The sequence below is a fragment of the Miniopterus natalensis genome, chromosome 6 (assembly GCF_054644295.1).
Source record: "Miniopterus natalensis isolate mMinNat1 chromosome 6, mMinNat1.hap1, whole genome shotgun sequence".
Lineage (NCBI taxonomy): Eukaryota > Metazoa > Chordata > Mammalia > Chiroptera > Miniopteridae > Miniopterus > Miniopterus natalensis.
In genome coordinates this window covers 73906979-73934206 of record NC_142086.1, presented here as the reverse complement: position 1 = coordinate 73934206, position 27228 = coordinate 73906979, and the positions used below count along the sequence as shown (strand labels likewise).

At 35.8% G+C, this 27228-nt stretch overlaps 1 protein-coding gene across 1 annotated transcript in view; it reads left to right on the top strand.

Moving 5' to 3' along the window:
• Positions 1-26955, top strand: part of GMPS (guanosine monophosphate synthase) — a 38568-nt gene extending 11613 nt beyond the window's left edge. Inside the window, exons 4-16 of the mRNA XM_087818363.1 lie at positions 5518-5615; positions 7097-7200; positions 9983-10176; positions 10430-10595; positions 12950-13101; positions 13602-13775; positions 15300-15405; positions 16304-16419; positions 19189-19314; positions 21337-21452; positions 24272-24402; positions 25617-25789; positions 26833-26955. Coding sequence (XP_087674489.1) covers positions 5518-5615; positions 7097-7200; positions 9983-10176; positions 10430-10595; positions 12950-13101; positions 13602-13775; positions 15300-15405; positions 16304-16419; positions 19189-19314; positions 21337-21452; positions 24272-24402; positions 25617-25789; positions 26833-26934 — 1758 coding nt within the window. The 3' untranslated portion in view covers positions 26935-26955. The remainder of the gene's footprint in view (positions 1-5517; positions 5616-7096; positions 7201-9982; positions 10177-10429; positions 10596-12949; positions 13102-13601; positions 13776-15299; positions 15406-16303; positions 16420-19188; positions 19315-21336; positions 21453-24271; positions 24403-25616; positions 25790-26832) is intronic.
• Positions 26956-27228: the final 273 nt, after the last annotated feature.

The window sequence follows — 27228 nt, the reverse complement described above, 5'->3', positions numbered from 1 at the left end:
GAATTATCTTAATCTCTTTTCCCTTTTGACAACCTTTTGGCTTAGCACATACTAAAATGGAGGATAGGGTCAGAATACAAGTGGAATTAATCTAATTGTGAGATCCTAATTGACCAGAATGGAATAGGTGTTAATTAAAATAATTAGCTTTTTAATTTCCTCATGATATTGTGGTCATCCCTAATTGATTATTATTGAGAATTACCTTTTAATTTTTCATTTCTTGCATATATGGCTTGATAAATATGTTATATTCTTTTTCCCAAGAGTTGTTTTAAGTACTTGGATTGAGCATAATTTAAATTTTTGTAAGTGGGCAAAAAAACCAGCCTGGTTGAAACTGTTGTGCTTTTTTTTTTTTTTTTCAATAGATCTTTATTGATTTCAGAGAGAGGAAGGAAGAGAGATAGAAACATCAGTGATGAGAGAGTCATTGATCGGCTGCCTAGCCCACAACCCGGGCATGTGCCCCGACCGGGAATTGAACCCCAATCGCCTGGATCCCAGGTTGATGCTCAACCACTGAGCCACTCCTGGCCGGGCGAAATTGTTGTGCTTTAATATGAATATTACACAGAGGGAAGCTGTTTAAGAGGTAGAAAGTGAACAGACCAATATATTTTCTTCAGACTCTGGAGCTTTCAGTGAAGGAAGGAAATATAAATGTTCACATAAGAATGTGAATATTTTTATTATTTCTATTTTTGGTACAAGAGCGGGATATTAAAAATCACAGCTTTACCATACTTCATTTCTTGCTAATTGTTATGGTTTTCTACTTTGATTTAGAGGAAATACTGATCGCTAAAAATGTGTAAAGTACAAAGTAGAAAATCTACAATAGATATTTTCTTCTCTAAGCAAACATACAATATATACTAAAATACTTGTTTCCCCCTGTTAATGTTCTCTAAAAAGCCAAATGATAATTATGAATTTGACTTGGATAATAACTTATTTTTAGATTTTCCCCGTTAGTATTTAAATGAATATATATTTTCGAAGAGCCTACATCCCTATTGCATTGAACATTGGAAATTGACTGACTTTTTAAAAATATGCCTTTGCCCCATGTTCTAATTTATTGATCTCCTTTGCAGAGTAGTCAATATTAATTATATAGTGCAACTTATAATTAAGTTAAATGGTTTTTAGTATCCTGAGAGGCATTATAACATTTTTTAACGAAGACTCTCACAAGATTCTCCCCTCCCCCCACCTATTTGTAGTGAAATTGGTCTGGAAAATGCTTCCTTAATTTAAGTAATAGAGGCTGACTATTTACCATTATGTCAGCTCTCCATATAAATATAAGGCCAAATTTTTCTGTCATTCAATAGGGATGCTGTTGTAGCCAGAGTCCGGCCTGCTTATGTTAAATGCATAAAATGTTTTCCCTTTATATCATCATCTTTCAGAGTAGGGTAATGGAATAGATTGCTACTTTTAGTGACTGTTGGGCAATTTTAGCACCAACTGTCTCACTCTAACGTGCACCTCTGTACCCCCTTGGCGTCCTGAAATTTTAGTAATTTCCATATTTATGTACCATATTTTCCCATTAAGTACACTTTCTTGTCAGAGCCTTTCTAATTGCTGTTAATTTTTTTTCTATAGAAGAAAAAATATACTTTAGAAGAAAAAAATTTTTTGCTTCCTTCTTCTTTTATCTTTGTTACTGATTTACCTCCACTCAGCCTAAGAAATAGAATATTAGTACAACTTTTAAAGCTTCCTTTATACTTTTCTCCATTCACATTCTTATCTCTTCCCACCAGAGGTAACACTTTTCCTTTCTTTTCTTTATAGCTTTATACATAGGTTTATATCCCTAAATAATATATATTACCTAGTTTTGCCCACTGACCTTTATACAATTGAAACCATACTGCATGTATTATTTTCAGCTTTGGTTTTTGCTACTCATTCATGTTAATACACTTGAATTATAAGTTATTTATTGAATTTATTGTTTTAGTAAAGCACAAATTAATTACACATTCTCTTGTTAGTATTGCTGGTCTGTTTCCAGTTTTCGCTATTACAGGCAGTACGGCCATAAATCTTTTTGTACTTGTCTTCTTGTGTTATACATACATAGACTTTTCTCTAGGGTAACCATAAGTTGAAATGCTGAATCTCAGCTTCACTAGGTAATGATATTCCCACTCCCTCCCACCAACCCCCCCATCCCTGTTTACATTTTCTCAGCAGTATATAAAAATTTGTGTGCTCTATATCCTTGCTCATCCTTGACAAGGTCGGATTTTCTTTTTTTTGTATTTCCCTATCTCAGGAGGCACTAAGTAGGATCACATTGTAGTCTTAATGTTCATTTTCCTTATTGTAAGATTTGTATGTTTATTTGCCATTAGTGTCTGCTTTAGTATAAAACATTGTTTATGATTTTTGCCTATTTTCTATTAAGTTGTCTTTTTAAAAAATTGCATTTATATATGCTGAATACTAACCTTTTGCCAGTTATGTATATTGCACATAGTTTCTAGATTGTGACTTCATTGCAGATAGTTTCTAGATTGTAACTTTTCTTTCTTGATAATTTCATTTGTTTTGGGTTTTTTTAGAGTTTTAAGAAACCATCTTTATTACAAGCATTTTTTCAGTACACTTCCACATGGTTTTGTCAGATTTTTTTATTTACAGTATTTTTCTCTTTCTTCCAAACCAAAAGCTCATTGTAAAACTTTACCATATAAGATAGATAAAACAGGGGCTGATCTGATGGGGGTGGTAGACCTACTACAGGGATTTCTTTGAGGCATTTAGGACTTTGGGGTTATCAGGAATCTGTGCTGAAAACCATTTCTTTCAGTCAAAATAGAATATTAAAACAAAAATTTAATAAGAAAGTAAATTGTTTTATTATATAGAAAATTATCCCCATCTAGTCAACTCCTTGCACTTTTTAAAAACTTTTATTTTTTTGAGAGAGAAACATTGATGTGTTGTTCCCCCCCCCTTTTTTTTTTAATATATCTTTATTGATTTCAGAGAGAGGAAATGAGAAGGAGAGAGAGAGATAGAAACATCAATGATGAGAGAGTCATTGATCGAGCCCGCAACCTGGGCATGTGCCATGACCGGGAATCAAACCCTGATCGCCTGGATCCTAGGTGGATGCTCAACCGCTGAGCCACGCCTGGCCGGGCTGTTCCCCCTTTTTTTAAAATATATCTTTATTGATTTCAAAGAGAGGAAAGGAGAGGGAGACAGACAGACAAAAACATCAATGATGAGAGAGTCATTGGGGATTGAGCCCGCAACCCGGGCATGTGCCCTGACCAGGAATCGAACCCTTGATTGCCTGATCCTAGGTCGACGCTCAACCGCTGAGCCACGCCCGAGCATCCCCCTTTTTTTTAATGGATTTGAGAAAGAGAGACAGACACATGGACTTGTTGCCTCACCCATTTAGGCATTCATTGTGTGATTGTTTGCATGTGTACTGACCAGAGATTGAATCTGCAACCTTGACTTATGGGGAGGAAAATCTAACCAACTGAGCTACTTGGTCAGGGCCCCAACTCCTTATACTTTCAACCTTAAGTAGTATAGTCAGGAACCAAAAATAAGTATGAAAGCCTTCTGAATAGGAGAAATAGTTTTAAACTTTACTGCAAGCCATTGGCTTTGTAAAAAGCCTTTAATTGAACTTTAAGGACTTTTAAATTGTATAGAGTTCCAACAGCTTTGGTTATCTTGATTGTTCAGCTGTCTTCTAATTGGGAACTGAAAATTAGAGATGCTCAACATTCATTGAGTATATAGAAGCAAATTTCATTCAACAGATTTGAATAATGGGCCACATACTTTGTTAGACCCCTGGGACTATGAAGAGAACTGAAGATGTGGTGAGAACATGGTCTATTTTGGTAATCGCACTAGCTTGAATAGCTGGAGTAGAGAATGAAGGGGAAGACAAAAGGTGAAATTAATCAGACAGTGGCCATTTAATGAAAAGTATTTGTTCAATATAAGGGACTTGAACTTTGTTCTATAGTTGAGGAGTCAGCAAACTACAGCCTCCTGCCAAATCAGGCTCACTGCCTATTTTTTTAAAGGACCTGCAAGCCAAGAGTGGTTTTTCTGTTTTCACATGGTTGGAAAAGTTTTTTTTTAGAGAATTATTTTTGTGATGTGAAATTGAAATTCAGATTTCAGGGTTCATAAATAAAGTTTTATTGGAACATAGCAACATCCATAACTTTAAATATTGTCTATGGATGCTTCTAGTTGCTGCAGTGACAGTAGGGCCTTACTCTCTGGTCCTTTATGGGAAAAATTTACCAATTCCTGCTATGAGTGCTAAAGAGCCATTGAAGAATTTAATAATGGACTGACACAATCATATTTATATTTTATTAGCTAACACTGCTTCAGCCATGTCTCGGAGGTATCACGGGTTTAGCTCCAGGCCACCACAATAAAGGTGTAATTTTTTTGCTGGTGGAAGGTCTTGCCTTCAATTTGTAGGGGGGAAAAAAAAAACCCCAGCATCTGTGAAGAGCAATAAAGTGGTGAATGCAATAAAACTAGGTATACCTGTAGTGGATTAAACAAGGTTTAGCAAGTTTCTTTTCTGATAGGGTTAACCCATGCTTTTACTGCAGGAAGGTTTGTTGTGGAATATCTAAGAGGAGAACATAGAGGGCAGCATTTGGTGATGGTTTTGAAGAATATGCCACTGTGCACTCTAAGAATGAACATTTGGTTAGCCCTTTGCCTGCTTTTCTGTTGGGGTCTGGGTCAGCTGGCATCATGCATTATTATGGCAGGTATCTTATGACACCTGTTGTGGAACAGACCAATCAAGATGAGTTGTAGTGATTATGGCAATGCAGATTTAATGTTTGTGAAAATCTTCTTTATATTTATTTGGTATTGGGGGATTTGAACATATGTAAAGATGACACAAGGAAGGGCAGAATGAAGAGACCATTTGAAATAAGAGTCTGTAGTTGTATGGGATTTGAACAAATGAGTTTAATTGAAAGATCAAATTTTTTTGCTTATCCCCTCTCCATAGCACAGCCTTCTGCCAGGTTTCAGACTGTTCCTTTGGGGTCACAGATTAAACAGCTTGGAGGAATTTATACCTGTTTAGTTTTAATACCACAGCTCTTCTTGTTGTTTACTCTAGCCTTTTATAAGCTCATGTTACCTTTTAAAACCCTTTTAAATTGAACTCAGATGAAAGTATTAAATGTATTTTTAACAGATGAATTAATTAAAGTACACTAAATGGAAAATCTGCCAGTGTTTAATGGAAATTAACCTCAGGTCAGATTTTTAATCTAGTTTTATTTTATAACTGTATCTCTTAATTAACTGTAAAATTATATATAATAATGCCAAATTATCTACATTTATCAAACTGCCTTTATTTTTTGGGCATTGACATAATATATCCTGAAAACAAGGAATATAAATTATTAGCATAAGAAAATGGGTAATTTTATTTTGATTTATATTAACATTTATTTTCTCTTTGAACAGATGATGAATAAAGTATTTGGAGGTACTGTGCACAAAAAAAGTGTTAGAGAAGATGGAGTCTTCAGTATTAGTGTGGATAACACATGTTCGTTGTTCAGGTATTACAGATATTTTTAGATGAATTTGAATGGTAGTAGTAGATTAAAGTTCTGATAGTTATGCTTTAAAATTGGACATTCTGTAATCCTTAGACAAAATTAGGGCCACAGTAGTCACCAAAGTTGTAATTGTCATAGTATTTGTTTTCCAGTTGAGGACAAGACAGCAGAGGAGGTGGTGATGCTAACTAGGAATAAGGAAAGCACTTCTGACATAATTTAAAAGTACCTCTGTAGTCTTGGACACCAGTTTGGGATTGCATGTTGTGATGCAAACATTTGTAGTTTTCTCTTTTCACTCTTTGGTGTAGTGTGATTCTAAATACGCATGCCAGGTTTGGCAAATGAATACAGTTTTAAGCTGTCTGCCATCTATCAAATGCATTTGTATACCTTTCCCCACCACATTCTTTTTTTTTTTTTAAACATATCTTTATTGATTTTAGACAGAGGAAGGGAGAGGGAGAGAGAGAGACAGAAACATCAATGATGAGAGAGTCATTGATCGGCTGCAGCCCACAACCCAGGCATGTGCCCTGACCGGGAATCGAACCCTGATCGCCTGGATCCTAGGTCCACGCTCAACCGCTGAGCCACGCCAGGCTGGGCTCCCCATCACATTCTTGCTGATACTTAGCAAGCCACCCATTTATTGGACTCATTACTTAATATGTGCTTTGTCTCTCTTCTCCTCACTTTCTCTACATTGAGCATAACTGTACCTGGTGTGCTATCTTTTAATAAAGTGAATGTATTGATTTTATTGCTTCATGATAATAGATTAGGTGTATAGCTTTAATCTATTTAAAATTGGTAAATGAGCTGTTCATTAGCTTTCTAGATTTATCTTGTTTTACTAAAAAAAAAATTCAGAATTTTTATTCAGTTTTCTGAAAGACCAGAAAACCTAAGTTTTAGTTACTTGCTTTCTTTTCTATTTTGTGCCCCCCCCCCCAGTGTTTCAGGTAAAGCCATTTTGATGGACTATTGGTTATTTACTTGCTTCTTTTTTGACCTAGATTTAATATTCTTTATTTAATACTAGATAGAATAAATTCCAATAGTTTTACACTGTTACATGCTTATTTCTATTTTCTTGATTTGTACATATGGCAAGCTAGTATTTCTAAAGCAAAAGACAAACTTCCAGTTATAAGACAAGTTCTGGGGATCTACTAATGTACATCATGGTGACTACAGTTAACACCATATTGTATACATGAAAGTTGGTAAGACATCTTAAATGTTCTCACCACACACAAAAAATGGTAACTATGTGAAATGATGGATGTGTTAACTAACCTTATTGTGGTTATCATTTCACTGTATATATATATATAATTGTGTTGTACACCTTAAACTTGCACAGTGTTATATGTTAATTATATCTCAATAAAGCTGAAAAAAAAAAAGCAAAAGAACCCATTAATCATGTCTTTAATTAAGATACTTGTTTTATGTTTTACTTTTTGTATGTTTAGGGGCCTTCAGAAGGAAGAAATTGTTTTGCTTACCCATGGAGATAGTGTAGACAAAGTAGCTGATGGATTCAAGGTTGTGGCACGTTCTGGGAACATTGTGGCAGGTGAAAATTCTCAAACTTTTGCAGATTTTATTTTAAAAAATTTATCTGAATAGTCTAAGAATTGTTTCTGCATGAGATTCTGTTTTTTATTTTTTAAAGATATAAATGTCATAAGATTAATCATTAATTTGTGAAGGGAATTTAGTATTAGAAGGATTATCTAAAAGTCACTGGTTTGCTCTGAAATACTTTTAAAGACGTGTATCCTGACATAAGTTTTTGAGATATAAAACACAGCAGCAGCTATACACTTACAGCTTAGGAAAAACTTGAGAACTGTTTATCTTTCTAGCATGCTATAATTGCTTTTTTAAATGCCTTTCTCGGATGGGACCATGTTTGAGGAACAGCAAGAAGACTAGATGGTTGGAGTGGAGTAAACATGGGGGAGAGTGGTAGCAATTGAGGCCAGAGAGGCAACTAGGGACCAGAAGACAGGAACTTTGAGGCCATTACGAAGCCATTTGCTTTACTCATAGCAAGGTGGGGTTAAGGAGAGACGTGATCTAATTTCAGGATTATCCTGGCTGCATTGAGGAGGAAAGAGACAAAGTCAAATGTAGTGGCAGGGAGACCAGCTAGAAATCTATGGTAGTAATCAGGAAAGGAGAGAATGGTCTACGGGACAGTGTGGCAGAGGTGGAAGTGGTCAGGAGTAATTGGATTCTCATAGAGATCTTGTACATATTTTATTAGATTTATGCCTAAGTATTTCATTTGGGGGGGGGATGCTAGTGTTAATTGTATTGTGTTTTAAATTTAAAATTCTACTTGTTCATTGCTGTTGTATAAGAAAGCAATAAACTTTTGGCATTAACCTGTATTTTACAGTCCTGCTCTTAATCACTTATTATTCAGAAGTCTTTTTGTTGTTGATTCTTTCAGCTTTTTGTATAGACCTGGCGGTGAGAACATGGTCTGTTTTGGTAATCACACTAGCTTGACTGGCTGGAGTAGAGAATAAAGAGGAAGATGAGAGGTGAAATTAATTAGACAGTGGCCATTTAATGAAAAACGTTCGTTCAATGTAAGGGACTTGAACTTGGTCCTATAGTCAAGGAGTCAGCAAACTATAGCCTCTTGCCAAATCAGTCTCACTGCCTGTTTTCTTATGATTTGCAAGCCAGGAATGGTTTTTATGTTTTCAAATGGTTGGAAAAAATTTTTTTTAAAGAATTATATTTTGTGATGTGAAAATGAAATGAAATTCAGATTTCAGTGTTCATAACTAAAGTTTTATTGGAACACAGCAACATCCATAACTTCAAGTATTGTCTATGGATGCTTTGTGTTGCTTCAGTGACAAGAGGGCTTGCAAAGGCTAAAATACTCTGGCCCTTTATAGGAAAAATTTACTAAATCATGCTGGATATAAAATTCACAAAACGGGGCAGGGGGCTGATGACTGGGCCATTCTGGAGTTTTTTATCTCTCAGATTTGTCTTTGCTGAGCCTCTAGCAATTAATCAGTCGTGTTCAGGTTTCCTCACCTTAGCAGTGGTTCCTGTGGAGGTTTGCGCTCATGGCTTTCTGCTTTGTTAAGTTGTGATTCTCTGTATTCACCATAGTCTCCAAGGGCAGTAGTCAGCTTTTCACTTCTTGTTAGGACAGAGTGGCATCTTTCAGCTTTTTACATGCCAGACTGGAAATGGAAGTTAGACTGGACTCTAACATGTTTTGAAGGGAGAGATAAAGGATTTGCTGTTGGATTGCATGTGGAGTGGGGAAATGGGTAGAAACAAGTTTTAACTCCCAAGTTTTTTGGTTTGAGCAGCCAGAAGGATGAAGTTTCTGTTTAGCTAGTGGGGAAGAGTGCCGAAGTTTGGGTTTGCATATTTAATTCAAGATGCCTTATTAAATACTGAAATGATGGTGTGAGTAGGCAGTTGTGTGTACGAGTCTGGACTGCAGAGGAGAAAACGGGACTGAGGTACAAATTTGGGAGTGTACCAACATATGGGTAGAATTTAAGGTCATGAGAGCTTGAGATTACTCAGACTGTATAGAGAAGGTTTGAGGACTGAGTAGTGGGTAACTTGTATGTGTGGAGAGGGATGAGGTGAAGAGGAACCAACAAAAAAATTCAGAAGGAGCAAACAGTGAAATAAGTGAACCGAGAGAGTGGAGTCCTAGAAGCCACGCAAAGAAATTGTAAGGTTCCTGGAACAGTAGAGTGAGTATGAGTTCGGCAGCCTTCCAGGCCTGTTTTACTTAATTAGCTGTGAGTTCAGGCAAGTTTCTTGATATCTCAGAGCCATAACTGGATAATACATGCATATGTGAAATGTCTAGCCTAACATCTGCTGTCTAGTAGTTAATCAGTAATTCTCAGAAACACATTAGTCAAGTCAGTGAAGTTATTATTTGTGGTTCATAGTACACTTGGAGTATTCTGTCTGGTCGATGAGGTTCTTCTCATAGAGAAAATTGGTACCTGCACATTGCATGTGAAAGCCAGGAGGGTCCAAGAAGCAAAATTGAGTTATTGCATGAAATAGTCAAGACAGTTGAAGTCATGTAGGTGGAGAAGTGAGGTTACTGTTAAATAATCTCTGTAGGATTTATTTTACTGTCATATAGTTCACTAATTGCTACATAAGGAAAGACTTTTATAAAGAGAGATTATGGTAATAAAGTTTTACTTTCAATTTTTTTTCCTGTTGCTGAAAGTCCAGCTAATTCCTATCAATTTTCACATTTATAGAGGAAGAAATTTTGAGGAATTAACTGTGGTGGGTACAACATGAAAAAATTTTAATTTGTGATTATTTTCTCTGTAAAGGTATAGCAAATGAATCTAAAAAATTATATGGAGTCCAGTTCCACCCTGAAGTTGGCCTTACAGAAAATGGGAAAGCAATCCTGAAGAACTTCCTCTATGATATAGCTGGGTGCAGTGGGACCTTCACTGTGCAGAACAGAGAACTTGAGTGCATTCGAGAGATCAAAGAGAGAGTAGGCACATCAAAAGTTTTGGTAAGCAATTTACATCTGAAAGACTACAAATTTATGTAATGCTAGAACTCAGAACTGGCTTCCTCAACATATAGCCTTTCAGTATTGACTGGATGATGGTATGCTTTGTGAGTTGCCTTGTTTCAGAGTGCTTTTCCAGTTACCATACATTCCTTTGATACAGTGTTTTTAGGTAACGATTTAAGCTGATAGTTTTTATTTTCTTTTTGCTTATTGTACTCAATTTGTTATTTTTCCTCATTTCACCCTGTAGGTTTTGCTCAGTGGTGGAGTAGACTCAACAGTTTGTACAGCTTTGCTGAATCGTGCTTTGAACCAAGATCAAGTCATTGCTGTGCACATTGATAATGGCTTTATGAGAAAACGAGAAAGCCAGTCTGTAGAAGAGGCCCTCAAAAAACTTGGAATTCAGGTCAAAGGTATTGATGAACCCCAGAAAAGCTAATTGCATGTCAGTACTTCTTTAATCAAATCTAGCCTATAGTTTAAGTCAGCACATTGTCTTAACCAAGGACAGTTTTCCCAGTAATCTGATGGTTGAAAAAATTTTTTAAATTTTTATATTATAATTACTTCTGGTTCAGGAGGGGTCCCAGTATAAATTTTAAAACTGTTGCTTACTCCTAATGTTATATACAGATCAGTAAGTTACCATTTTCCAGCTATCATTGTTCTCATTTCCTTTAAGTTATCTTTTCCCACCCATAGTATTACTTATGCATGAGAATACCCAGGCCCTCCTACAACACGTAGGGATATTCAGATTGTTTTACAAACAGAAAGCTTATATGGACAAGAGGACTGAAAGTCTATAGTCACTTTTTCTTAAAATGGCCAGTAATAAACTTGTTGGGCCATAACTGCATTTACATTTGTGGAATTTTTTTTAAAAATGATGCAGTAATTATACTGAAATCAAGTCAGTAGTTTAGTGATGCAAACCATCTGTATTACTGAATTCTTTGAAATCAGTGACAAAAGGTTGAATGTTAAATGAAGACTTGCAGTTAAACATGAATTAGGATGAGTCTATGTCTCCTTTCGAAGCTTCACTAATACGGCACTATGGGCATAAAGCAAGTGTAATGCCACAAGGACAAAGAATAGAGGAGAGGATAGGAGTCTATTGGTTTCAACAAGATGTTGGAATGTGGAAGCAGGTGGATAAAGTGGATTATCTCTAAGCTAATAAAGTTTAAATTTCATGCTCTCTCACAAGCCAAACCTTTTCCAAAATCCTGGGAGGGACCCTAGTATTATCTTCACATGGCCATATACTTTTATGAAATATGCAAGTAAGATATTTTAATAATTTGTAGTTAATTAAGGTCACTTTGTTTGCTCTCTGTTGTGTGGTAGTTGAGTAGCTGTGGGCATTTTGGGATTAGACTAAGAAAAAATTGAGTTAGGTATATATTGTGTTTGGATTTAGTGGTACAGGCATGCCTTGGACATAATTGCAAGTTCCATTCCAGACCACCATAATAAAGTGAGTTGTAATCTTTTTGCTGGTGGAGGGTCTTGCTTTCAATATGTAAAAAAAAAACCCCACAACATTTGTGAGACACAGTAAAGCGAAGCACAATAAAACGAGGTATGCCTGTACATGTGGTTTGTAATTGTTTCTGTGCATAGTTAATTTCATGTAGCTATCCTAGTATTGACTTGTGATTTTTAAAATACTTAATTTGTTATTTTTCTTGAAAGGGACCTCCAAATTGTAAAAACTTTTAGCCTCACAAAAACCTGCATCTGTTTCTGGTAACTGACATAGTAGAATGGAGGACTCCAGAACCTTGGGGTGGGGATGAGGGGAGAAAGCCAACAAAAAGCAAAACTTCTGGGGAGGCTCAGGAATTGGAAGCATTGGCCTTCTTGTGGGGCATGGTCCTCTAGGTGAGCCTAAAATGGATTGGTTGGAAATCTGGGAAGCAGATTATTTTCCTTAACAGGGGAACAAACTGCTCTTATCCCTCCCCATCAGAGTACTGGATTTATTCTTTAGAGAGGCTAAACAGGAGAGGCTTTGGAATTGGGCACATCAATACCAGGCATAGTTGAGGTTGAAAGTAAGATTTTACATTGAAAACAGTAGGATTAAGTAGAAATCTATGTACTGAATGGTGACTCTCACTCCACCACTTCCTTGTTGTTCTGCTGATATGCAGGAGATTGGGGGTGCCTTCTCTGAAGTAATAGAAGAGCTTAAGAGAAAAACCCAAAAATCGCTGGTGGTCCCCCAGTGAAATAGCCAGCTGCCTTGTGGTCATACAGTGAAACCCACCAGTTGTTCAGCCTTATTACCAGACAGAGATCTTATTACCAAATACCTTTCTCTTAAATGTAAAGGGACAGCCAAGGATCACTAAATTATGTTCGTAAACGTCAGTTTTTCAAGAGACTATAGTCAGTGTGTAGTTCAGAGAACTTTGATCCCGGTGTATGAACCATTGCATTTAACTCCCTTGGCGCTGTTTCTCTGCTGTCGCTTTTGCTTGTTCTGGAGGAGCACTGAATAGGGGAACAACAACCAGCATAGTTTATGCTGTCCTGAGCCTAGATCATCAAATGTCACAGGATTCACAAGGTAACAAAATTAATGAGTGCCTGTGTCCGGACTCTACTAATCATGGTTTATGGATCGTTCTGGAATATAGGCAAGTTGATGGGAGATCAAAGGATCCACCTAGGTTTTCTTTCTGTAGTTTGATTTGTTAGTATGATATTTAAAATCTTTTTTTAGAGTAAAACATGTTTCTGCTCCTTTGCCCAGTGATAAATGCTGCTCATTCTTTCTACAATGGAACAACAACTCTACCAATATCAGATGAAGACAGAACTCCACGAAAAAGAATTAGTAAAACGTTAAATATGACTACAAGTCCTGAGGAGAAAAGAAAAATCATTGGAGATACTTTTGTTAAGGTACCTTTTTAATAGCCTCAATTTGTAGTAGTTTTGATGTGAATTTTAGTATTTGCTTTTTCTTGTCATTATATCAAATAACCAAATTTGTTGACTAATTTTGATTTTTTTTTGCTAAGCGTTTTACTGTATATCGCTATTATATAGACCAGTAGGAACTGCTTTATATTTAAAAAACCATGTATACTTATGTAGTGTTATTGATTTGATTTAACTATTTAAGCATAGGTATTTTTAGTTGATATTAGACTTTCAGTATTTCAGTGATTAGTTTTTAGCTTTTGAAGGCCGAGGGGGAATGTTTGCATTCCTTTTTGAATCATGTTAAAGTGTGTTCTTTAAAGGACATACAAAAAGGAGTTTATTTTGGGAGTTGGTAGATTTCATCCAGTCAGTATTGCACAAGTACTTTGAGAAATTTAGTTGAAAATATAAAATTTTACTGTCTTTTTAAAAGATTCATCTTTTAAAAGGCTGTTTTGCTCTCCTGTTGGTTATAGATTGCCAATGAAGTAATTGGAGAAATGAACCTGAAACCTGAGGAGGTTTTCCTTGCTCAAGGTACTTTACGGCCTGATCTAATTGAAAGTGCATCCCTTGTTGCAAGTGGCAAAGCTGAACTCATCAAAACCCATCACAATGACACAGAGCTTATCAGAAAGTTGAGAGAAGAGGTAAAAACTTACGAGAACTCTCCCATAAAGCCTCTTTCCTTCCCTCCCTTAACCATTTTTAAGTGTATAGTTCAGTAGTGTTAGGTGTATTTGCATTGTTGTAAAACAGATTTCTGTAACTTTTCATCTTGCAAAACTGAAACACTCTACCTATTGAACAGCAGCTACACTTTTCTCCCTCTCCCCAGCCCATGATGACCACCATTCTACTTTCTGTTTTCAATGAATTTTACTACTTCAGATAGCTCATATAAGTGAAATCAATTTGTGACTGGCTTATTTCACTTATTAGCATAGGGCCTCAAGGTTAATCCATGTTAAGATGTCCTTTTTAAGGCTGAATAATATTCTGTTGTATGTATATACACATTTTGTTTATCCATGTATCTGTCAGTGGACATTTTGGTTGCTTCCACTTTTGGCTCTTGTGAATTATGCTATGAATATGGGTTTGCACATACCTCTTGTAGACCCTGCTTTCAATTATTTTGGATACATTCCAAGAAGTGAGATTGCTAGATCGTATGGTAGCTCTATTTTTGATATTTTGAGACTTCCTTAATGTTTCCTTAGTGGTTACGCCGTATTACGTTCCCATCAGCAATGCCAAGGGCTCTATTTCTCTACACCTTATCGACACTTGTTACTTTCTGTTGTTTTGATAGCAGCTATCTTAATGGCTGTGAATTATCCCTATTTTGGGATCTTAGTGAATGTGTAGTGGTATCTCACTGTGGTTTTGATTTGCATTTCCCTATTAGCTAATGATGCTAAATACCTTTTCATGTGTTTATTGGCTATTTGTATATCTTCGGAGAAATATCAGTTCAGATCTTTTGCTCCTTTTTAAATTGGTTTGTTTGTCTTTTCATTGAATTTTAAGTGTTCTTTATATATTCTAATTACAAGTCCTTTATAAGATATATGATTTGTCTTCTGTAGTTTGTCTTTTCACTTTCTTGGTGGTATCATTTGGAGAGTTTTGTTTTGAAACTAGTATATATTTAACTTGCCTTGTATTCTACTGAGAACTATATCAGAGATATTGGGTAGGTTTGCTCTTAATTATACTTAAAAGGTTTATATTTAACCCTTTGCGGTCGTATTAAATTTGGACATGGGTGTCGTACTGGTTGGAATTAATTTCCATTGAAAGAGCAGTGATACATAACATGCAAGATTATGAAGGATAAACAAGATTTATGAACTGATACAAGAATGGAGTTAAGATTCGTACTGTTCCTTGCTGTGGTGGCTGAGAGCAAACATACGACCGGAATGGTAAAGCTTTGGTGACTGAGAGTAGACAAATGACCGCAAAGGGTTAAAATGTGTTTCAAAGAGAAATAAGATCACTAAAGTGTTCATCTAATGCCTATAAGCATAGAGGAAGAAATGAACTTTTAAAAATTGATTTTTAAATCTAAGGTAAAAGATAATAGGGAAAGCCAGTAATTTGTTACTCTTTGTTTTCCATTTCACTTGGTTACTAATTTGTATTAATTGGCTTTTTTTCCCCTGTAGGGAAAAGTAATAGAACCTCTGAAAGATTTTCATAAAGATGAAGTACGAATTTTAGGCAGAGAACTTGGACTTCCAGAAGAGTTGGTTTCCAGACATCCATTTCCGGGTAAAATTAAAATTGAATTCTGTTTGTTCTTAAACCTTCGTGTTGAAGACAAATCAATACAGACAATTTTGAAATAGTTTGTTATCACAAGGAATATGTAACTTGAGAGAAACGTGAGGGTGGGTAGGGAATAAATTTTTTTTTAGTATCTAGTGTGTATTCTTTATTTTATTAAATAGTTATTTTCCATTGTATTTATATTTAAGTATTATACCATCCCTGTAAGTCTGGCATATAATGTTAATGTTGCCGTCATGAGAGAACCAAAGCATAGAGATATTTAAATAACATTGTCATATAACTCTTAGTATCAGAGCTGGGGTTTCTATGTGTTTTTTCTATACCATGATAGAAGACAGTGTTAAAACTTGTTTCTCTGAAATCCTTATATCATGGCTTGCTTGTCTCAAGGGCTGAACCATTTCTTTGAACAGGCCGTATATAACCAATGCATGAACAAATAAAAAATAGTTTAGTCATTTTCTGTCATATAGAAAACTAATTAATTAGAGGTGATATTTGTTTAAAAGTTAAGACTGAGAATCTTAACCTGTTTTTATTATGAATTCTTGAATTTGGGCAAGTCTTTTAATTTGGTTTCTAGCTCTGATGTGATGGATAGAATGGTTTGATTAAATTAAAAAACAGTAATAGTTCACATTTCTTAAGTACTGGTATGTGCTAGGCATTCTGCTAAATATTTTACACATACCGTCTTTTTTGATCTTCACAATAGAAATTACTTGCAATGTGATATGTCAATTATATCTCAATAAAACTGGGGAAAAACTTAAAATGGCACATGGGTTTTAATTTTTGGAAGGGTTTTATGTTTGGGAGTAGTGACATTTTTATATCAAATTTTTACATGAAATGCCATTGTTACTCTACTCTTTAGGTCCTGGCCTGGCAATCAGAGTAATATGTGCTGAAGAACCTTATATTTGTAAAGACTTTCCTGAAACCAACAATATTTTGAAAATAGTAGCTGATTTCTCTGCAAGTGTTAAAAAGGTAATAATTTACATTGAATTTGGATATTATGGGAGCTTTATACAGATATAGTTAATGAGTACAAGGAATTGAATGGATTCTTGTACTCCAGAATTTACAATGTATTTATTAGGGTTTCATTATTTGAAAAATCAGAGTAATTTAACTTTTGGAACGACTAGGAAGAAAATATTCTACAGAGACACTTAAATGCAGACTTTTATTTTCAGTCATATATCAGATTCCTTAAAAATGCTAGAATCCTTAAAAATGCTAGATACGAAAAGGTGTTTTAAAATACTTTATATGTATTGTAAGAAAGCAAGGGGAATTATTTTAGCGCCAAATTGAGGATGAATGGAAAAGTCTTCCAGTCCTTCTATAGATTTGATGCCTAAATTCATAACCTCTGTTGTCTGAAAAACTGCAAGCTAAGAATTCAGTTCTAATTTAAAGTGGACCTAAGTTGGTAGTGCTTTCAGGTATCAGGCAAAAGGCAATGCAAATTAATTTACTCGTCGTTGTATCTTCTACCGGGCCTTAAAGAATTCCCATGGGTACATTTCCAACAAATAGGAGCTGACAATAAAAAATTACAGAACACGTATAGAAGCAAGGCACCATGAATGAGAGCTGGTGGAAACTAGCAGAACAAAACCCTCAAACACTTCAAATACTGGAATTAGCAGATAGATAATATAAAGTACATAATGATTGGGCAATTAAAAAAAATTAAGTTCTAGAAATGAAAATAATAATTGAAATTTAAAACAGCTAAAGAAAGATGTTTCAAAGGGAGAATGTGGGTAGAAGAAGTTAAGATAGAATGCAGAGGTTAACGTTAACATATTTCCAGAAGGAGATAATGGACAAAAGTATCTGAATTCCTGCACACTGGTTAAAGACCATGCCTCAGATTCAGGAAAGCGTAACACATCTCTATCAGGCTAAAGGAAAGTAATTTGACACTGAGTTGGCATACCTAGCAAACTGCACACTGCCAAAGACAAAGCAGCTGCACAGAAAAGACTGATTTACCCTACAAAGGAAAGACTATACAGAAAGCGATGGTAAAAGCAAGAAGACTTCAAACACAGATACACTGTCTTCTAAAACTAGGACAAAATAAAGACATTTTCAGATGATCAGAATTTACTACCAACAGTCCATTACTTAAGGAACTCAATAAAGACAGTGGTTCTTAAGCCTGGTTGTGTATTAGAACCATCTGGGGGAACTTTGAAGTATACTATGCTTGGATCCCTTCTTCCTAGAATTTCTTATGTAATCTGGGATAGAACCTGATTATATAAAGTAATCTGGTGTACACCTAAGCTTGAGAACCACTGTTTTTTTGTTTGTTTGTTTTAAATATATCTTTATTGATTTCAGAGAGAGGAAGGGAGAGAGAGATAGAAACATCAATGATGAGAGAGTTGTCATTGATCGGCTGCCTCCTGCACGCCCCCCACTGGGGATCGAGCCTGCAACCCAGGCATGTGCCCTGACCAGGAATTGAACCCCGATCGCCTGGATCCTAGGTCGACGCTCAACCGCTGAGCCACGCCCTGCCAGGCGAAAACCACTGTTTTAAAGGACTGAATTTAGGAGAAGCAAAAGGATCCCAGAAGAAAGGTCTGAGATACAGGAAAAAGTGGTAAACAAACCCCGACCAGCATGGCTAAGTGGTTGTGTCCACCCATGAACATGAAGATCAGGGTTCAATTCCCAGTCAGGGCACATGCCCAGGTTGCTTCTTGATCCCCAGTAGGGGGCATGCAGGAGGCAGCCAGTCAATGACTCTCATCATTGATGTTTTTCTCTCTCCCTCTCCTTTCCTCTCTCTGAAATGAATAAAAGCACATATATTTTTTAAATTAACTAGTTCTGTAAAAAATGGTGAACAAAGAAAGCTGTAAATGGGTAAAATCCAAGCAAACATGAAATATATAATAATAATAATGACCTATAATTTTTGGTGCTTATTTTTAAAATATAATAATATATAGCTAAAATAGCATGTAAACTACAAGGGGATTGATGGGAGTTAAAGTGTTTAAAGATGCTAGTATTTTTTGCCAGGAGGTCTTTTGTTAAATATGCATGCTAACATTTAAGGGGAACTACTAAAAGAATAAAAGTAGAAGGTTTTACTTCAAAAACCACAGAGAAATAAATGAGCTGGGAGAAATCATCAGTTCAGAATGTAAGAGAGGAGAAAGAAACATAAAAAGTGGGACAAATAGAAACTACTGAGTAAAATGGTAGAATGAAAACCAGCCATATCATTAACCCACAATTAATTAAAAGGATTAGCATCTCTAGTTAAGACATAGATTGTCAAACTAGATTGAAAACTAAAATCTAACCGTAGTCTCTTACCTACAGATAGAAGGGGTGAAAGTAAAAGAATGGAAAAACATATATCAGGCAAATAAACCAAAAAAAGGAAGCAGGAGGATTAATTTCAAACAAAATTGACTTTATGGCAAAAGCTTTATTAGAGATAAGGAGAAGGTTTGACTCGTGAGGTATGTCCTTTGCTGGTGACAGAGGATTAAAGCCTAGAAGTATGTAAATGTAATCTGTATTTCTTATTCTGATATTTAACTTCTCATAGCCCTAGCCCTCAGGAATGAAATTCTGATATAATGCATACACACATAAGTCAAAGAGAAATACTCAATAGGATCTATTGCTATAAAGTGGTAAATGTAGATAGGTAAGTTAGTAATAGATACCAAAAGAGTGAGTACCTTATTTACTAAGAAATATCTCTGATTTTCTCAGCCACATACCCTATTACAAAGAGTCAAAGCCTGCACAACAGAAGAGGACCAGGAGAAGCTGATGCAGATTACAAGTCTGCATTCACTGAATGCCTTCCTGCTGCCGATTAAAACTGTAGGTGTGCAGGTGAGTTGTGACATAACTTCTGCACATGTTCTTTCCACTAATAACATTCAAACAGGAATGACTTAGGAAAATGAAATAGGAAAATATACACACCAAGTATAGAAATGTAAAGGTAATGTTTTAGATAGTATTTATGGAATCAACTAGGCTATAGGAACTCAGTATTCAGGTTGAGATTCTGTAGTTTTGGAACATCGGTCATCTCTAATCAAAAGTAAAAATTCAAAGAATGATTTGCTGTAGGGTTAGCTTGCTTGCTTCTGCCTCGAAGGAGAGTCACCAAGAGGTCATGTTCTCATTTATCCTTCATGGTATGAAATACTGTGGCTTTAGAAGTTTCTAACTGCAAGAAGGCCCCCAGATGAACATGTTGCACTATTTAGGTCTTGTTCTCAGCTTGTGTGTTTCTTAAAGCAGTCCTCTCCTTCTTTCACGTGTAGAACATTTTTGTGTTCTGTCTTTCCAATTGTAAAAGCATGTGAGGATCATATGGTTTTTACTTTTAGATTCATAATTAGGTTATATTAAGTTCTTTATTTATATGATTCTCAAGTGAGTTTCTGGGGTAAAAAGCTTCAGAGGGTAGAGAAAAGGAAGGTTTCTTTTCTGTTACTTAGAATTTGTAGTAAAATGAAAACTAGAAAAGGTGTCAATAATTTAACTCAGTGATATGAGTGCCAGATATTGGGTTAACATGTTTATAATGGCCTTGTAGAGTAGAATTATGTGTGGAAAAAATTAACTGTTTCAGTGATTATTCATGTAAAACTTAAGTATACTCCTTTTCCTGAATTTGTTGGATGAATGACTTTTTAAAAAATGAAACATTTAGGTTCCACTACTCTTCCCATCAAAATGAAAGCTTTTGTGGTTAGATATTTAACTTTATTTTGGTCTCTTAGGCCTTTGGAGAGCCTTGGAAGCCGAGTAAAAATCATAATTCATGATTAGTATAGCAATTAAGTTTAGTATCTAAATACCAAAGTAAACCATAGTTGTGGTGAAAAAATAAAAATGCAGTACATTTAAAAGTAATTTTCTCTATTCTTGCTCTCCAGTTGTGTTGTATATGTTCTTCCACACATACATTTATTTTAACAAAACAATAAAGGAATTACAGATGCACATTGTTCGTCACCTTTTTTAACTGAACACCATGAACTTACTATCTTTCATACCATTACAAGTAGATTATTTTTAACTGCTGCCTTGTCTTCCATATATGGTTTTACTATACTTTAATAATTTCCTTATTTATGAGCATTTAAACTGTTTTCACTATTTCACTGTTATAGGCATTTCAACAAGTAATGTTTTATTTCTTTAAGCAGTTGCTCATGTGCTTCTGTAAGATCATATCCTGGATTTTAAAAATGTATACATTTTAAACTTTAATAGATACTATCAAATTAGCATTCACATAGCCTGAATTCTTATTTTCTCAGCATACTGGGTATTAAGTAGTTATCTAATGCCTTTTAAATTGCTCTTTAGTTTAATTTGATTTTTTTTAAAAAAGAAAATTACTTGGATTAAACAGAACAAAGAAAAAGGGAATCAGTATTATTACCGGTTTTATTCACTTGTTCTTAATAACCTTTTAAGCTCATTTTTAAAGAAATTGATAATGTTTATGAAATGATTTTTTATCTCTGACTTAAGGATCCTTTATTCACCTAATCAACATGGGCAGATCTTGTCTTTCAAATTAAATGTGCTGGCTCTCCGCAGTTGGGCAGATAGATACTTGGAATTAGTTCCCGGTGGGCCTCTGGCATGTGTTGAATAAATTCTTGAAATTACCATGACACTTTATGTCTAAACTGATTTAGGTTGAATTTAATATGAGATTTTAATTTAGGATTTATATATATTATTAGAGAAGTATCCATATATACTTTCGTAAACAAGCTTTTCAAAAAAACTTACTATGAATGGTGTCACCATGCATGAAATGTTTTCCAGTCCATCTTTCAACTTCCATAAAACCATTAAAATTATTGATTGCATTTTTACTTTCAGGGTGATTGTCGTTCCTACAGTTATGTGTGTGGAATCTCCAGTAAAGATGAGCCTGACTGGGAATCTCTTATTTTCCTGGCTCGGCTTATACCTCGCATGTGTCACAATATTAACAGGTACGTTATTCAGTGGGAGCCGGGGGTGAGGTATAATGGAAGGATGTGGGTTTTTTTTGAAGCACCAAATGGCTCAAGTGTAGATACAGGTTAGTATACAATATTAAAGGCAGTTTTAAGTCACGTCTTCCAAATTAGCATCTTACACTACCTATTGGCTTTATCATACCATGTTTTATTCCAAAGGATTAAAAAAATATCTTAAGGTTATAGAATTGCTGATAGGGACTTCGTTAATTTAATAATAATCTCGAGAAATCAAAGAAAAGAAATAGGCATATGCCAGATATCATTAAAATAACTACATGTATAATTTATTTTCAATTTAGTTTTTCAGATTTATTTTTCCTTTAATTTGTACATTAATTTTTACGTTGGATTATCAACAGCTGATTTATAATCGATGTGTAATACTCAATTGCATTATCCTGTATATAGTTAAAAAATCTCAACTTGTTTGATGCCAGATTGCTCATTAAATATTATTTCACAGTTGTTCACTCTTTTCTAGTTTTGTTTTTCTTTTCTTTTGGATATTAGGTAGTTAACATACAAAAAGAATTACTTGACATTTTAGTTTATTCAAATTTGCTGCAGAATTAGGAATTTTCCATTTGGTGGTTACCTAGCAGGGTGTGTGTATTGTTCTCTAACTGCCTGCTGGGTGGCCTTCAAGACAAGGAGTCACAGGGAAACCACATTTTTACTGGTGGGAATGTGCCTATTAAAAGGCTTAAGATGAGCCTAAGGCCCTCACATAGAGAAGCACCTTCAATACACTGAAAAAAGTGAATTATTAATAAATAATGGTAAATTTGTAATTGCCTATTTTGATTGGAGATCATTGTTTTGGTTAAAATAATGGTTCTTAATTCATCTTATGACTAATGCTGATACTTCAACTTTATAGGTCATACTGAATATTTCCTTTCCCTAAGTTCGACTCCACTACTCTTACGGTGCAATTAGTGTATTTTTAATTTTACAATTCGTACACTTCTACCTTTGTTTTCCTTTTGCCAAAGGGCACTCACCCTTGTTTAAACTTATGCTGCTTTTTCTGTCTATCTTTTCGTCTGTTTTTCTCTCTCTCCTTTCCCAGCCCTCCCTCCCCCTGCACTCCCCCCAAAAAGTCTGTCTAAGCAACAACAAAAAAAAGCACTACGTTTTAAAATGAACCTAGCAAGCCCTAAAAAGAAAGAGTGTTGGTAACTTTTAGATTTTGCCAGGATCCTTTTTGGGAATTAAAATTGTTTCCCATTTTTGCTAGTTTTTCATAACACTATGGAAGCCAACCTATCCCTGTACATTTTATGATTACTCTTGTTTGTAAGATATTAGACCAAAAAACCAAGTTGTGACATTCTCTTGCCTACTTGCTTTTTCCTTTAAGAATTGATATTGAGCTCTAGGAACTGTATTGCTAAGTAGGAACATGTCTTGCCTTCTGTGGGACAAAAACCTTCCTGCTACAGTATGTTTGGGAGGAGGCAATGAAGTAGTTGGTGGTAGTGGTGGTTTTGATCTGATGCTGTTTTCTGCTGTATGTTTTATTCCAAGTACATATTAAGAAGCAAAGAAAAATATTACTAAACTTAACCATAGGAGATTGCCAAAGGAGATCTATTTTTTTTGCTAAAGACAGCTAGGGCTAAGGAAAGGGGACAGTTGTCTGTGCCTGAAGTTGGAATGGGGAGGCTAGGTGGCACTATCTCTACCCTGACTGCCTCTTGTTTTCTGAGTGAAGGTTGTGCAACAGACCCTCCAAACCAGTGGTAAGATTCCCCTTGAGTTATTTGATCCTAATTTCCTCAAGCTATGTTCCAAAACCTACTTTTATTAACACCTGCAGTGGTGTATCTTCATATCTTTCAAATAGATATTTACTGAAAGCACTAGTGAGAAGGAAATAGTAAGATGCCAAATTTTGGTGTCCATTTTGGTGCCATTTTTAATCAAGTGGAGAGGAGAATCTTTCCTTGAGATCAATGTTTCCCAAGTGAAAAAAAAAAGATTGAGTGGCCAAATTCACTGTAGCCTCATCTTGGAGGCTTCCAGTGCTTATTATTAGCATATTTCAGCTTCTGAAGTTTTGTCATAAAGCAACCTATTTATTTGTTCGACTCATTGTCTGCCCAGGCTTTATGAATATGAATTTCCTGGGACTCCCATAACGAATGACCACAAACTGAGAGGCTTAAAACTGGAGAAATTACTCTCTCACAATTCTGGGGGCTAGAAGTGAACAAGGTGTCAGTAGGGCCCATGCTCTCTGTGAAGACTCTAGAGGAGGATCCTTGTTTGCCTCTTCCTAGTTTCTGGTGTTTGCTGACAAGCCTTGGCTTGTGGCAGTGTAACTCCAATCTTGGCTCCATCCTCACATGGCCCTCTTCTATCTCTGTGTGTTTGTGTTCCCAGATTTCCCTTTTTAGAAGGACACCTAGTCATTGGATTAATGGCCTCCCTGATACATTATGACCTTATCTTAACTTGATCACATCTGCAAAGCCCCTATTTTCACCACAGATTTCAGATGAATGTGAAGTTTTGGGGACATTCTTTAACCCAAGACACATGAAAAGAGGATTGTTCTAATTACATATATCTTTGCACATTCTGAGATATTAGTATTCTAGAGAATATATTTTGAGGAGGGTACATAGAACATAGACTCATCTATAATTTTATATCCTAACCTACCCATTTGGGGATTTGAAGAGGGTAGAAGAAGGGCCTAAGTGTAAATGGAAAGAATGTTACTCTGTGTGCTTCTCATACTGAATTGTAATTCTCTACAATTTTCTCCTCCCCCCTTCTAGAGTTGTCTATATATTTGGCCCACCAGTTAAAGAGCCTCCTACAGATGTTACTCCCACCTTCTTGACAACAGGGGTGCTCAGTACTTTACGCCAAGCTGATTTTGAGGCTCAGAACATTCTCAGGGAGTCTGGTAAGTTGCTCATTTTATTTATCACTGCATCCTCGAACTAGAATTTGGAAGCTTGGCATTGTGATTTCTAGTAGGAGAATGCAATTTTTAATTTTTAGATGCTTTCATTTTTATGGATAATTCTATGATATTTCCTTCATATATAGTTTATTCGCCTTTTGGTCATTTGTAGACATGTGCAGAGGGGCAAAAAATTTGAGTTGCCCAACTTGCATGTGCCCAGCTGAGGTTGAACAAGGCAGCACTCTGCCCTCTTGTTCCAGCTCCCTTACTGTAAACAAGTATTCTCCATTTAGTGCTGGAGTTTTTGCATTTTCGTGCTTTTGGTTGGTGATTTCACTGTTTAAAATGTCCCCAAGCCTGGCTGGGCGTGGCTCAAAAGTTGAGCATCTACCTAGGATCCCGGCGATCAGGGTTCGATTCCCGGTCAGGGCACATGCCTGGGTTCCGGGCTTGATCCCCAGTCGGGGGCGTGCAGGAGGCAGCCGATCATTGACTCTGTCCATCATTGATGTTTCTATCTCTCTCACTCCCTCTCCTTTTCTCTCTCTGAAATCAATAAAGATATATTTAAAATAAATAAATAAAGTAAAATGTCCCCCAAGCACAGTGCTGAGGTGCTGTCTAGGTTTCTAAGCACAGGAAGGCTGTGATGTGCCTTACAGAAAAAATACATAGGTTAGATAAGGTTTGTTCATGCATGAATTATAGCACTGTTGGATGTGTGTTCAATGTTAATTAATCTACGATAAATACTGAATAGGGTGTCTTTTAAACAGAAACACATGTAAAACAAGGTTATGTACTGATCGGTTGATGACAGTGTGACCAGAGGCTTGCAAGAACCTAACTGTATTTCCTCTAAGGGCAATGGTTCAGTGTTTACTAATACCAGTGTTTGCAGTGTAGACCATAACTACCATGAATTACAAGAATAGACTTTATATAAATATATAAATTACATATGTATATATTACATGTATATAACATGTCATCACTATAACATATCACTGCAGTCATCAAATTCTATCACTTGTATTTGTGATTGAGTTTACTTAAAATGCTGTGAGAGTAGCTGGGAACAATGCACAGTGACTGTCCTAACTGGTGTGTGTATGTATGTGACTAGATGTCTGGGAGGGTTTTATTGAACTGGGTCGGAGTGCTTTTCCATGGATGGTGATTGGCTCTATATGTTCATTTTCTTTCTCTAGGGTATGCTGGAAAAATCAGCCAGATGCCAGTGATTTTGACACCATTACATTTTGATCGGGACCCACTTCAGAAGCAGCCTTCATGCCAGAGATCTGTGGTTATTCGAACCTTTATTACTAGTGATTTCATGACTGGTATACCTGCAACACCTGGCAATGAGATCCCTGTAGAGGTAATTTATAGATTTCTTCTAATGTATATTTTCAGTACCTCATACGTTTTGTAATATGGTGAATGGAATAGACTGTGACAATGGTGATATTTCTGAGGTTGGTTTTCTGTTCATAAGACAGGTTCTTTTTATTTCCACATGATTGATTGTTTAGTATACTGTAGTAGAAAAAGGCCTAGATATCTGATTACTATGTGGAGAGTAACCAACCAACCAATTCTAATCTATAACTTCATTTAATTTCACCAACCGACCTCTACTTTATAAATAATATTCTCCAAATAAAGAAGAAAACCCTAGGAATGAAGAATTTATTAGAAATAAGGATGAGAATTGATGGCATTATGACCAGAAACCCATGAATTGCTTAATATTCTCCCCACTAGCAATTCTAATTTTGATCTCCATTTCCCTCTCCTGTTCTCTCTCCACCATAGTGTTCCAAAGGAACTATTAGCAGATGAAAATCATAGTGAGCCTTTGTTAGTTGGGCACTACTCTAGTACTTTAATGCAAGGCTCTGGTTATAGCTGCATAGCTGGGTTGGGAAATGTGGCATATAGTCTGTTTTCCCTTAGGCTCAGATTTGCCAAGTTTTTGTTCAGTCAGTGACTAGGCCTCCTCCTCTACACTTGGCAGTTGTTATTATTATAGTGCATTATGTACCACCTTGGTAGCCTCAGAGTTGTATGTTTCAGCCACAGATAATTTGTGAAGAATTGGCTTACATAGATAAAATCATATGTTTAGATGCCATAACAATGCCAAATTGCTATAATGTTTCTAAACACTTGTGGACCTGTAACAAACAACCTGCAGGCTGGCACCTGTTTGTGGATCGTACTTTGAATAGTACTGAATTTAAGTCACTTAAATCTATAGAGGGAAATAGGTTCACTACCTAAACTTAATCAGAGACCATGTACATAGAGGACAATAGTAAAAGTAGATCACAGTTTCAAATTGCAAATGTAAGCCCTCTGGATCTTTTGGACATGGCAGTGGGTTCTGTCTCTTTATCTGTAATCTTTATTTTGTAACAGGTGGTGTTAAAGATGGTCACTGAGATTAAGAAGATTCCCGGTATTTCTCGAATTATGTATGACTTAACATCAAAGCCCCCAGGAACTACTGAGTGGGAGTAATAAACTTTTTGTTTCATTAAAGTACTGTGTGCAGTTTAAGTTAATTAGAAACCATTCCCAGTATTGACACTCAGTACTGCGAAGAGGACTGGAGCGACTACATCACATCTGAATTCTTCACAGCAAAAATCTGTGGCCTGAGGGCCAAGTTGGGGATAACTAAAAGGGACTGAAGAGTTTGTACGGGTATAATCAGAGCATCATTGCTACACTCAGACAGATTGACATTGCATTTGCCTTTGCCTCACTTGTTTTTTATGTGTAAACTCACTTGCTTATTGAAGTCTCTGTCAA